At 41.9% G+C, this 12,661-nt stretch overlaps 1 protein-coding gene across 2 annotated transcripts in view; it reads right to left on the reverse strand.

The window, feature by feature from the left end:
• Positions 1-9,003: 9,003 nt before the first annotated feature.
• The window catches only part of Nachralpha1 (nicotinic acetylcholine receptor alpha1), a 93,968-nt gene continuing 90,310 nt past the window's right edge, over positions 9,004-12,661 (reverse strand). For both annotated transcript variants that reach the window (XM_070666148.1, XM_070666149.1), the window contains one exon: positions 9,004-10,258. In XM_070666148.1, the coding sequence (XP_070522249.1) occupies positions 10,049-10,258 (210 nt within the window). In that variant the 3' untranslated portion in view covers positions 9,004-10,048. The remainder of the gene's footprint in view (positions 10,259-12,661) is intronic.

The raw sequence follows: 12,661 nt of genomic DNA on the forward strand, positions 1-12,661 counted from the left end.
AATTACTTTCTTTTTTTTTTCACTAATTTAATAGCTTGGCATTAATTAATTATATCAACAACAAAATAAATTCCTAATCCCCAATACGCTATAAAGTATTAATCAAGAGTAATGCTCGCCGAGCAAAAGCCAATCTACATTACGACAACTCCTTTTTCCATTCCACATTTTTCTCAGATCATCCCGAGATCGGCCAGACAAGAATGCTCCGCGGAACTCTTTGAGCTTCTGATAATAAGTGCTTGTTTCATTGAGCGTTTTGTGACTGTGGCCCACATTCTTTTTTTTTTCTATTCTTTTTTATGACGATTTTTTAATAATATACCTTTCTCTTTGAGTAAACGTCTTTGACCTGTAAAATAATACGACCCGTTTATCCATTTATAATACGAGAACACAATTACTACGTTTTAACTTTAGAAAGAAAATTTAATTTCTCTCTTTTTTTTTTTTATGTTTCTTTTTCTTCAACGTGAAAGAAAGAAAGAGTAATATCACCGAATAATTTTTCGAAAACATTATTCCGCTCAAAATCGATTAACGTTCGAAACCAGATTCGACGTGTCACACACAATACATTAAGCTTGTAATGTCGCAAAATATCTAGAATTAATTGCAACATTTCGCGCAGCACGCGTAAATTGTTATTGCAGCAAATATTGGTGTACCAAATTTCCGGTTATTACTGACTGAAAGATTATTGTGACGCTGTTAACGCCGAATGTCCATTCTGGCTAATTATTCCCTTTTTCATAAATCATTACCGATAGTGATTTTATTGCAATTATTAGAACCATGCCGGGCTGTTTAAACCTGCAAATTATTTAATTCGCTAACAATTATTCTGTCGGTTTGTAACACATGTAACAAAAGTGAGTCTTTATTTCGTCGACTATCGCTTCCAAACGAAATTTTCGATACTTTCAGAAATCGAATAATAATTAAAAATAATCGCGCGGGGCTGTTTCACATGCTTCGGCAGCAAGTGTCTAACGAACGGTGTGGGCCACAATCCAAAAGAGGTCTATCTAAAATTATCTACTTATATATACATATATATATAATATATATATAATAATAATAATAGTAACATGTATATATGTATATTCCTTAAAATTGATTATTCTACTTAACAACCTATTCTCATGCTCCTTGTGCGTACATATATACACGAGTTTATACAATTTCTATTAATTTCACGTGATGCAATATGTTATAATAACGGCAATCCGGCCGTTCGCGGATGCGCGAGAGCTGCGAGAAAAAGAATAAACGTGTTTTCAAACGTAGGAAGACGGGTTTCTTGCGCGATGCGCGATTACCTATTATATATCCGTATCCTCACGTCGTCTCGCCCGCCGTTCGCTTCGAATGCGAGCAGATGAATAAGATATATCGCGTTTGTAAGTTCGTTAAGCGCGCCGATGTTAAAGCTCAATGATGGATGCATTCAGCGGCGAGAACGATCGTACGGCAATTGAATGTTATTGACATGTACCCCTAGATTCGACGAATCAGATTCGATAGCAATTCAATTGCTATTCAACTGTTGTCTCCTCTGAATGCATGCGTTGATGATCACAGTGCAATTTAACGCTGCACATGATCCATCTGTTAAATAATATCGAGCTACCGCATCGCGTTAGCGCATATTCAGAATGGTACAAAATTACTATCCGTTAAATTTAATTATTATTATTATTTTCTTTTTCTCTTTTTTTTCTTCTTCTTTTTTTTTTATTTTTTTTATTTTATTTTATTAACGACTTTACTTTTGCCGTTTCCGTTCTTAAGAAAAGATTGCCTCCGATCGTTTTAGCGTACACTCTTACGTTACCACGATCAATTGCGCGTGTTCCAAAGTTAAACGGACAACAAATCTAAATCGATCAATATACTTGGACACTTCGAGCGCTGGGTCTCGTTGCCTCGACTGCTAGATTCTTCAACGTACACGTTCACGAAGGGAAGAAAATAGTTAATTGGACGCCATTTTCAATCCTTTAATTATCAATAATTAAATACCCCGGCTTATAATTGAGTTGAAGTTAAAGTTTCACTTCGTAACTGGTGAAGAATAAGATCTTGTTATTCACTCGGGAAACTTGACGCCTCGTGAAAGCTTTCGAGCTTGTGCCGCTTATAATTCGACTATTAATTACCGCGATTTATAATTTGACTGTCGACTGACCCTATCGACGGGCCAGAGTGAAACCGTGTTATACATCAGCTCGTACTCCGATGCAATCAATTTGAAGCGATCGATATCGGTAAAGTATAACGAGAATCGGAGAAATCAGGGGCAAATAAAATTCTGTCCCGATATTGTGACCTATCTTCTTTATCCGCTTATATGTCGCGTACGCAGATAGCATGCGCAGCGAACTCCGTACACGTACGTAATACTCCCGAGAATTGCGAAAATGAAATTTGCGATACAGTTTCCTAAACGATCAAAGGCAACTACGTGCTCATACGTGCTCTCGCGATTCTTCATTGATCCTGCAGACGAGACAACGTGACTCCACGCCCGATGTGTAAATCTAGAGATGCAAGAACGGCGACTTTGGAGCATGTCCAAACTGCATCACATTTATTGAGATCCGGACCAATGCACTTGTGGCGATTTCGCAAGAGATAGAACAAAAAAAAAAGAAAGAAAAAAAAAGAAGTGCACAATCAAAGACAAAGTTAAAACTAGAAACAATAGTGATCTTAACCGAACGATTATTAATTAACTGATAAAATAAAATGCCGCTTAAGTATACTTTAGTATCATAAAATCGTGTGTGAAATAATTACATTTTAATACCGACACTTTCAAACGCTGGCCGCTATAAATTAAACGTAGCATCGTTGAAAATAATACGAATACGAAAAATGATAGTAATTAGATTACCTTTGACGAATATTATCATTACATTTTCTATGCAGCTTCTTTCACGCGAATAAAGTTTGATTATTAAAATAATTTCTCTAATCGAAATCTACTCGTGAGCTCTCACGGCCGTTACGCGAGATATAATAAACAAAGCGAGGGGAAACAACGTGAGAGAAAATTCACGCAAAACGTGATCTCTAAAATTTCGCGTCGGTCGCGGAAACACGAAATCAGAACTTACTTACCTAATCCACGTGCTCACGTCCTTCGTCCGTCTGTCCGTACCGTTCGTTCGTTCGTCCGTTCGTTTACCTTGCACGCCCGTCCTAATTTTCCACCGCCGTTTGCACTACTAATGAATCACGTTTCTGCCAAAGGCTGAGGTGACTGAAAAATTCAATTATACCGGCGAGCTACACTCCCGACAGGACGCGAGTGTAATGAAACTATTCCGGACACGCGGAACGTGTAAAATAACAGAGGTAGCGGCGGACGACAAATAAAAACGGAAATCACTGATTTCGGGGAGCAATTGCAATTATCTCGCGACCTGAATAGCCCTACCGCCTGATAGACAAAAACGGCCTTGCTCGGCAATTATCTTACCGTAAAATTGCGACGCGTGCAGAAATATCTGTTAATTGTGACACATTCGTGCTTACAATACAGAGCGAGGCACATTTGATTCTTCTAAAATTTAAACGCCGCAGCAAGCTCGAGCGCCGTTTATTTCTGCGAAAACTCTCCGAAGCTGTGTTATTACGAGAGAATATTTTCAAATTGAGACTTTACGTTAAATATTTGTGCAATAGAAACGTAGAAATATGGTAATAAAATTAAAACGCGAAAAAAAGAATCAGGTCGCTCGTCAAAATACGATCTGACTTTTAGCTAAAGTTTCAGTTACAAACAGGGGCTCTTCTATTAAATATCTACTGCTCATCAGAATTATCGAGGATTTACGGAAACGCTTGTTTCATTTCTGCGCGCGAGTCTTTCGTTTACCTATTTTTCTTAACACGGGAGTAGAGAGAATAGTGATTCGATTGCAGGAAGACGCGTGATTGGGGTTTTCTGGCAGCGTTTTACGGAATGACGAGATTTTGTGGAAAGGACGAAAGGGCGCTCCGACTCTTCCGACACGTCTACGTGCTTCGTTGACGGTGATGGCAATCACGCGAGCGTTAACGTTTAACATTTATACGATTCCATCGATCGAATTACATTGTTTTATGTACACGATCCCCATGGGATCAAAAATTCGACGAAATAACGTAACGAAGAGTAACGATCTCATTGGATGCGATAATGAGTGCGAGATTATGTTTTCAAATAACTGCCTATCATTGCCGTTTGAATTCGCTTCTCTGATAATCGTCGCCCGTAACATCGTCGCGAATTGTACAACGGCGCACAACAATCGAGTAATTTAATACAACATTAACAATTCAACCGGTCGAATATCAACTCAGTTCCGAGTCCCGTTCGACTTCGATAGACTTCGGTTACGCAACTTTTATATAACTTTACAACAACCCGTTCGAGCCCTCCGATCAATTTAGGAGAGCTCAATTCGAAAATACTTGGCGTTCGTTATACCTTTCGATAATACTTACAGTTATCGTAAATACCTATGTGCGCTTACGCAACTGCGCCAAGTCTCGAACTTGTATTTTTTTTCTCTCTCTCTCTCTCTTCTTTTTTACAACAAGAACGTACGTCGGTAATAATCGAGGTTACCAATCGCCGGATACTTTAAACTTCCAGCCGCGATCGCGTTGAATCGAGGCGACGCGATCGATCTGCGGACTTGGCGGGATTAAATTCAGCGCGCGACTCGCAATCGCGGATTTCGGGGTCCAGCGACACCACGCTCCTCCTCTCGCTTTTAATATGTACACGTTGTTACACCGTCTTTACTCATTGTGGTCGATTATCATCGATTACGAGGAGTATATCTAACCACGCTTTACAATTATGCGACTAACAACGTATATCGCGACGTCGCTATCACTGTCGCCATAATCCTTCGTTCCTTCCTTCGGGTTTTATTATCTTTTCTCTCTTTGAAAAAGTCATAACGAGCGCGTCAATTATATTAATTAGTTATCGCTTGAGAAAACGGCGACGGAACGCGAGCCGTGAAAAGTGAGAAACAAAGTATTTTATGCCGCTTTTCTGTATACATATTGCGCGATAATCGATATTTATTTATTATCGCAACGGTCGTTGGCGTGCACTTTATCGGCTCGTGCTCCAGCCACGCAGTATCGATTAACTACGCCCGCAGAAGGGGAGTCTGATCGTTTTGCCCTGTCCTCCGTCCTTCTCTTCTTCCCGCGTCGCCATTTTTACGCCCTTTCTCGCTTCGACCAATTTTCGATAACACAGACCGTCGCGAAGATGAGCTTTGGGTCGCTCGTGTGCTAAACGCCGTTTTGACGTGTAACGCCTTTCTCTTCCCTACAATTCATTCCGATTGTGTGAACGCGTTTATAACAAATCAGTGTGTCACTAACACACTTCTAAAATATCGGGCTGCCAACACAAATACGTCGATTTTTATATCGCGGCAAATCGCCGGTCGAATCCCGGCGAAATGACACGAAGAAAGAGAATGAGAAAGGTTTGTCTGCCTTTGATGGTGAAAACGTTTGTTATATCTACCAAGCACACATGTAGATAGTGACCTGCATCGTGACATAATTTTTTACTACTCGCGAAAAGGAAAAAATGACATTGCGGTAAAAATAATTCGGGGAATAAAAAGAAATGTATAAAATAATTTAAATTGTAATCATTATGAGCAAAAATTATTTATATTCTACAGTTTTAACGATTGTCGATCGGATAAGTTAAGAAAAAAAAAAAAAAAAAAAGTCATCGAAAATCGGTCGTTAGGCGGTTCGCTCTGATCTCTTCGCCGACGACACGTTCTCGGTGACATGCAACTTGTCTCCCTCGCGATTAACCGATCGCGAGAACGCCGGACATCGGCGATTTTACGGCCGCTTTGTCGACTCACCCGCTATTGTTCATCGTACGCCCCTCTTCTCTCCTCACCTCACCGATCACTCCTCCCGTTCTTTTCTTCTCCCGGTACACAACGCGCGCACGTGGCACTCGATCAACTCGATGCCGCGTGTTTCGTTCACCCCATCGACGGCTGCCCTCATTCCTCCGTTGTTGCTCCGTTAATTAATTGCCGAGGTAGCCTGGCTGGCCGCTTGGACGTTAGGGAAAGTCAATCCCCTCGGCGATCGGTAAGAACTGACGCGATGATTATCGGAGTTTCCCGCACCTTTGCGCAGTTTTTCGTCTTCTTATCGTGCCACTTTGCTCTTCTCGTCCTTCGCTCTCCCACCCCACGCTGCCCTTTTCGTCACAACGTCCGGTCCTTATAAGCTCTCGCTGTCACAGGAGAGTTCTAGCGCGCTAATCCAGTTCAATCGATTCTCCAAACTCCCTCCCGTCCCCTCCCCCCTCGAGTTTGCACACCAGATACGTGTATTTCGATCTTCTACTTGGCGATCCACATACGCAACAGCAGCACCAAATCCACCTGTCACAAACATCGCCAACAGCACCGTCCGCCGTTCTTCGCGGTCCGGCGAGCGGTAAATGTCTCCCCCTCCCTTCTCCCCCCCCCCGTTATTCTTTCCGCTCCCTTTTTTCTTTCTCGTAAATTGTACAATTAATCAATTAGTGTAATTAATCTCTTTATACACCTACTATGCACATATATGAAATATATTATACTGTTATCTTTTACGTGAGCAAATAAATTGATTATTACATCGCCGACGAGGGCCACGCGAGTGTTCCACAACCCTCTCGGCCCTCGCCTTACTCTCGTTTCTCGTCGGCGTATAAACAATGTAATATACGTACGCACTGGTGTACGCACGTATTTATGTACAGATGCATGTACGTGTGTATGTATATTCGCGTGTAAACGTGTGTGTATAGGTGGAACGCGCTTTTTTTTTTTTTTCTGTACCTATAAAGTTTGTGTGAACCACGTGCGTAGACTTGTGTGCACGCGCGTGTCTACGTATGCGTGCACTGTATGTACGTGTGTAGGCGATCGCTCGTGTGTGTTTAATCTCCAGCGGCTCTAATTACGTCCTGTGTCTCTTCTACCGCGTCTCTCAACCCGCTTCTTTCATCTCCGCTTTAACTTCCCTCCCGAGTCTCTTCGCTTCTTCTCCCTTTCGTCACCGGGCGGGAAAACTATCCGAAACCGTGTCACCTTTAACTTCTGCTCGCGTTCTTATCCGCTCCCCGTGGCGGATAGAGGTGTACCCTTCTCGTATTTCGCGTTTCCTGCCGCGTCATTTCGGCTCTTGCTAACATCTCGCTTCCTGCCCCTCCCTCGCCCTCCCGCTCTTTTCCACGAGAGACGTCAGAACGCTCTCGACGAGATTACGTCCACCGATCGACGATGTGAGCGCGTACACGTACACAGACAAAACACAGGCACGCACACGCATACATAGATACATACATGAACACGTCGAAAAGCTTTCGTACGTTCCTCATCTCGACTGGATGTTTCTCTTTCTCTCTTCTTTTCTCTCGTCTTTTTATAAATACGCAGTCTGTATTGATCGGCGGGTATATGTAACAAAAAAAAAAAATTGAAAAAGGAAAAAAGAAATACACGCGGCCCTTCGCGATCGATGATGCAGCCGCGATCGAGGAGAGGAAGCTGAAGAAGAGATTAATGGTGAATTACGATCCCATGACTGACGCTCGTAGTTCCGGACGAGCCAGCTTCGAGCCCCCGTTGCTTTATAATATACGAATACAATGGAACTCTCTTTCTCTCCCTCCGTTTTTCTTTTTTTTTTTTTCTAAAATTAAATGCAACGGGGATAATTAATATATAGCGTTACATGCGCGAGTGCATCTACGATTCGCACCTTCCTTTTAAAAATCCACTGCTTTCTCAACGTTGCGATTAATAATTAATAATCTTCGCTGCGCTTCGCCGATTCATTTCAATGGTTCAAATTAATAATCGTAGATTACCCGGCTGGATCGATAACTATTGCCGGATGAAATCTTCACGCAATTTTGATAAGATTATTTAAAATTATGAAACTTGCAAAATAAATATACGCGGGATTTGGTTTTAAGATAAAAGTGCAAAAATAAATTGGGAAAAAATCCATCGAAAAATCTTGCGATCGAGCCTTTTAGCACGTGAGCGAGCTGGCTCGTGTCTAAAATCACTATTTGGCACGTTCAGCTTACCTCTATCGTCATTACCCGCCCTATTCATCTCCACGATCTACTGTCTGCCTTTTTATCCCACCGACGCTACTTACCCCATCGCCGTTTCCCTTACAAGACGACTAAATAGATTAGATATCGACCGCACCTAAAATTGGCAGTTGTTCGCGAGGTTGTTGCACGATATTTGCGCTTGTCCCTTGCGCGATTTTTTTTTTTTTCTCCTCTTTTATCGTATCTTCCATTTTCTTACGTACAATTTTCGGATGACGCGCTACACGGCGAAGGTGGAAAAGATCGTCATTAATCAATGACATTAATTATGGGACAAGCCGGCGCGAGTGGACGCTACGCGCAAATTATTTTGCCAATCAATTATTCCCGGTAGTCACGCCGCTCTCGTCAGGCGCTTGAATGCTGTCCAAGCCACTCGATACGTCGGAATAATCGATCAACTGGATAATTTGCTTCGATAATTGGCCGCTCGTGTAAATTACTTGACTTGATGTCGGATCATTCCCGCGTCGGTATTCGTACCGAGTGAGGATCGTTATCGATCTTCCAACCTTTTGAGAGAGAAACGCTGATGATTCGCCGGGAATTGATCCATAGATCGGCAGATACTGATAACTTTCTTTTTTGTTTTTTTTTTTTCTTTTTCGTTGAACAAAAATTTAACAGTTGCAGTTTTGAGAAAACAGGAAATAGTTTCGATGTAGATAAAAAAAAAATTTGATAACAGTGATCTGATAGAAAGGGATGCGGCAACTAGTTTAAGTTTCATTAAAGAGAATTTCCCCTTTGCCATGTCAACGCGAATACGCGCGTGAAAAAATGTCTTTCGTGCTATGCCCGGCGGTATTTCGAAAAAATGGACGCGCGTATCTTTTCACAAATACGTGTAAATATATAAATACGGGGATTGACGCTGGTGCTGATTACATGTATGTAAGTAATATGTATTATGTCAAACGTGTGCAATGTATACGTATGTAATGGTATGAATACGTGTGTATTACCTCGGTGTGTAACGCATCCTCCTCGCGTTGTAAACGTCTTCTTATATAAAATCGGCAGTTCGGGCAGTTCGACGTCTCGCCGCACGACTCTAGCCTTACGTATGAAACCAGATTTACAAAAATACGGTGCGCATGTTTTTCGCGTATTTGGCACTTTTTCACCTCTCTCTCGCTCAATCTCTCGTTTCGCCTCGCTCGCTGGTCCTGTCACGCTTTCTCTCTCTCTCTTTCTTTCGTTCTCTCGTTCTCTCTCCACGGTCTCTCTTTCGTTCCCTTTCACGCTCCGCTTCTGTCCCTCACACATACAGGCACACGCGTACAGATGCGCGATTTCGCTATCTCATTCTGCCACGAAAGCTCGCTCAACTACTCTCGTGTACCATGCAGTCGCACGCCCTTATCTTCATTCCAAAGGGTAGTCGGGCTAAAGTTCAACCGATCCACCCTCTTCGAAAAGGGGAAATGGTAATCCCGCTTCCGCGGGTTTACCCCGGAAAGGGTCACTCGTTCGTGACCCGCTTGTCCGATCGTATTCCCCCTCACTTGCATATCCAATCTTGGAGTCGTTCGTGACCGCGTGTCTTTGGTACCAGCAACCGAGAGAGGGTTTTTCTTCCACGTCGACGCGAAAATCGGCAGTTTCGATGATGGGTGGCCGCGAGGAACGGCAACGACAGCGACGACGACGATAACAGCAACGATGACGACGACGACGACGACGACGGCGACGGCGACGATGACGACGACGGCGACGACCACGACGACGACGACGACGACGACCGCGACCGCGACGGCGACGGCGACGCCGACAACGACGGCGATGGCAACGGTAACGACGGCGCAGCCGATGACGCCAACGATACTTTGGCCGTCGTTGTGGACGCAACACCGGGCCGCGCGAAATCGTCGACTAGTCGATGGACTCCTCAGGGAGCATCCCCAGCAGCATCATCTTCTTCTTAGCGATCTTGCTGTACTTGATGTCGATCGGCTTCGTGGTGTCGTATAAACTTGGCGCCCGTAGAATAATAAACGCCGTTCCGAGCACGCACGTCAGCGTAAAGATCCAAAGGAAGATGCGGTCGAGCACCATCGCGACGTATTTCCAATCCTCCTCCACCTGGGGACAGCAACAGAAGAAACACGCGCCTCGCGTTAAGCATAATCAGTTAAGCATCTCCCGACGTTAGCGATTAATATGTAAAGAACTTTAAAAATATCTAAGTACAGCACTTTGGTAGATCGTAACTTTATCGGTTCTGATCTTACCGCGAAATGTCATAAGACATTTCGAGATAACTGTTGGGCGCTATCAGAAAATTATTTTTTTCTTTTTTTTTTCCAAATTCGAAAAGTGAGGGGCCAACTTTAACAGACGTCGGATTTAAGAACACCGAAAGAAGCGACGATCCATTCAACGTGCTAAAAGGATGTATTGACTTCCTTAGGTTCTCGCTGCGACAAGAAGGGTGCCAGAGACGATAAAACAGTCACCCAATACTTTTATGATACTTCCATGAGGACAATGCACCGTGCCGTTATATATGTAGAACTCGCTACCCACTTCTATCACCATTTCTTTCCCTCGTATTTCCTTCTCTTTCTGCCCGTCGCGAAACCTAACGGGGATGGAAAACGTTACTCGCCTCGAGAGTACTCTTAACGCGTGATCTCATAGGGTCGGTATCCGCTTAACCGCCGACGCTGAATAAACGACTAACGTGCCGCGAGAAAAGGACCTGCGCTTCTAGGAAACTGCGGAATATAATTGAGACAAACCTTCAATTGCGCGATAAAATTATAAATATATGTACGCGACAGTTAAAAGAGCTAACGTAAAATTGATTGATACAAATGGAAATAAAACTTTTAGCATCAACCTTCGTACGTTAATTATGCACGTATAATATTTTTAATAATTATTTTAACGATATTTAGTATCTAGTTTTTTTTGTTACTTCTTTCGCTACGGCAAGTAAATATTCTTATAAATTATCGGAGCGAATTTTGGCAAGTTAAGTGCATTTAAATTGCTTTCCGCATCGGATTATAATATTGCAAAAATAACATTATCTAGTTTCGTGTTATATATCCTCGTAAAACGTGTACATTGCCGCAAAATGGGGCGCATTTGGCAATGAACGGTATTCTGCCGCAATGCGTTCTCCAGCATATACTTTACTTGTGTAAGTTAACGCGCGATATCGAAAATGATTTTAAGTAAAGCTTCATTGAGCTTGGCTCACTACTGTACTAGGATATCCGAAGATCTATCTTGGCAGACTGTGTATCCGGATATCAAGCCATATCCGGAATAACAAAGTTCCAATTTAGCTAAACGACATGATCAAGGTGGCCCGAAAACTTACGTAAACTGAACATAGAATCATGAACCGTAAAATTTGGAGTTGATTTTTATTAGACAAAACATTGACATTCTTTTGAAAAGTAAAAGACTTCTTTGAAATTTAAAAGAATAATTGGAAAGATTGAACGTTTTTGTTAAAAGTTTTAAATCAATTTTCATATTAAAGCTTTCATAAAGACACTGCACACGTATATCTGAAAGGATAATAACGATGTTTGACATTTCCATCGAGCGGAAAAAAAATAAAAAAATAAAAAAATTGCTAACAAATTTCACGAGAAAAATGTTACCAGCGTGCCTTTTAAGCGTTTGAAAACGCTCTGTAAATAGCGAGTCATATATTTTTCCAAACATGTCAAATGCGTTTTGTTCCACAAAACGAGCTGCGCGATGGTCAACATAAATGTAAGAATATCTCATTTTTATTGTATGCTTGGAAGAGCCGCGCGGTGAATGCCAGCAAAATAGAGTGTGAAAAGGCAGATCTGCCGAAAAGGGGGATATCTCCATTTTGTTTAACTTCAGCCTTCTTCAATATCTCGAGCAACGTTATTTTATGGCTGCTGTTACGGATTATGTCTATCGTCAAAACCCGGCGGAGTTGACGCTTCTTCGATTTTATGAAAGAGATTTAAAAATCTCTGGAGTATACGCGTTTGAGTCGGGTCGCGATACGCTATAAAATTCGAAATATTACAAGAAATCGATTTGCGACCTACCTAAAATAAGGGAATCCAGGTCATATAGTATAAATCATGTAATATTTACAATATAAACTAATTGAATGTTATATATAGTTAACAAATATCTTAAAAAAAAAAATTGATTAGCTGAGATCGATAAACCGTATGTGTACATTTATATTATATTATATATTGCATTAAATATTAACGAAAACTCGACCACGTTAAACATTATACAATTCGTTCGTAAAAAAAAATATCGGCGTAGTCATTCAAGTTCACTTGAAACTTCCAGTTGATCTCAACTTGGCTCGGGAATGAATTCATCAGACTCTCGAGAGTTTATCGCGAAATTTCGCCTAGTTTTACGCTCTAATGATGAGGCTGCTCAAATCAACCGCTAAATACAGTTTAACCTGTGCGTTACTTCCGACACGCGATAAATAAAAAAAAATGCAAACTGCTCTTCGTG

This window comes from Cardiocondyla obscurior, linkage group LG14, assembly GCF_019399895.1.
Source record: "Cardiocondyla obscurior isolate alpha-2009 linkage group LG14, Cobs3.1, whole genome shotgun sequence".
NCBI classification, from domain to species: Eukaryota; Metazoa; Arthropoda; class Insecta; order Hymenoptera; family Formicidae; genus Cardiocondyla; species Cardiocondyla obscurior.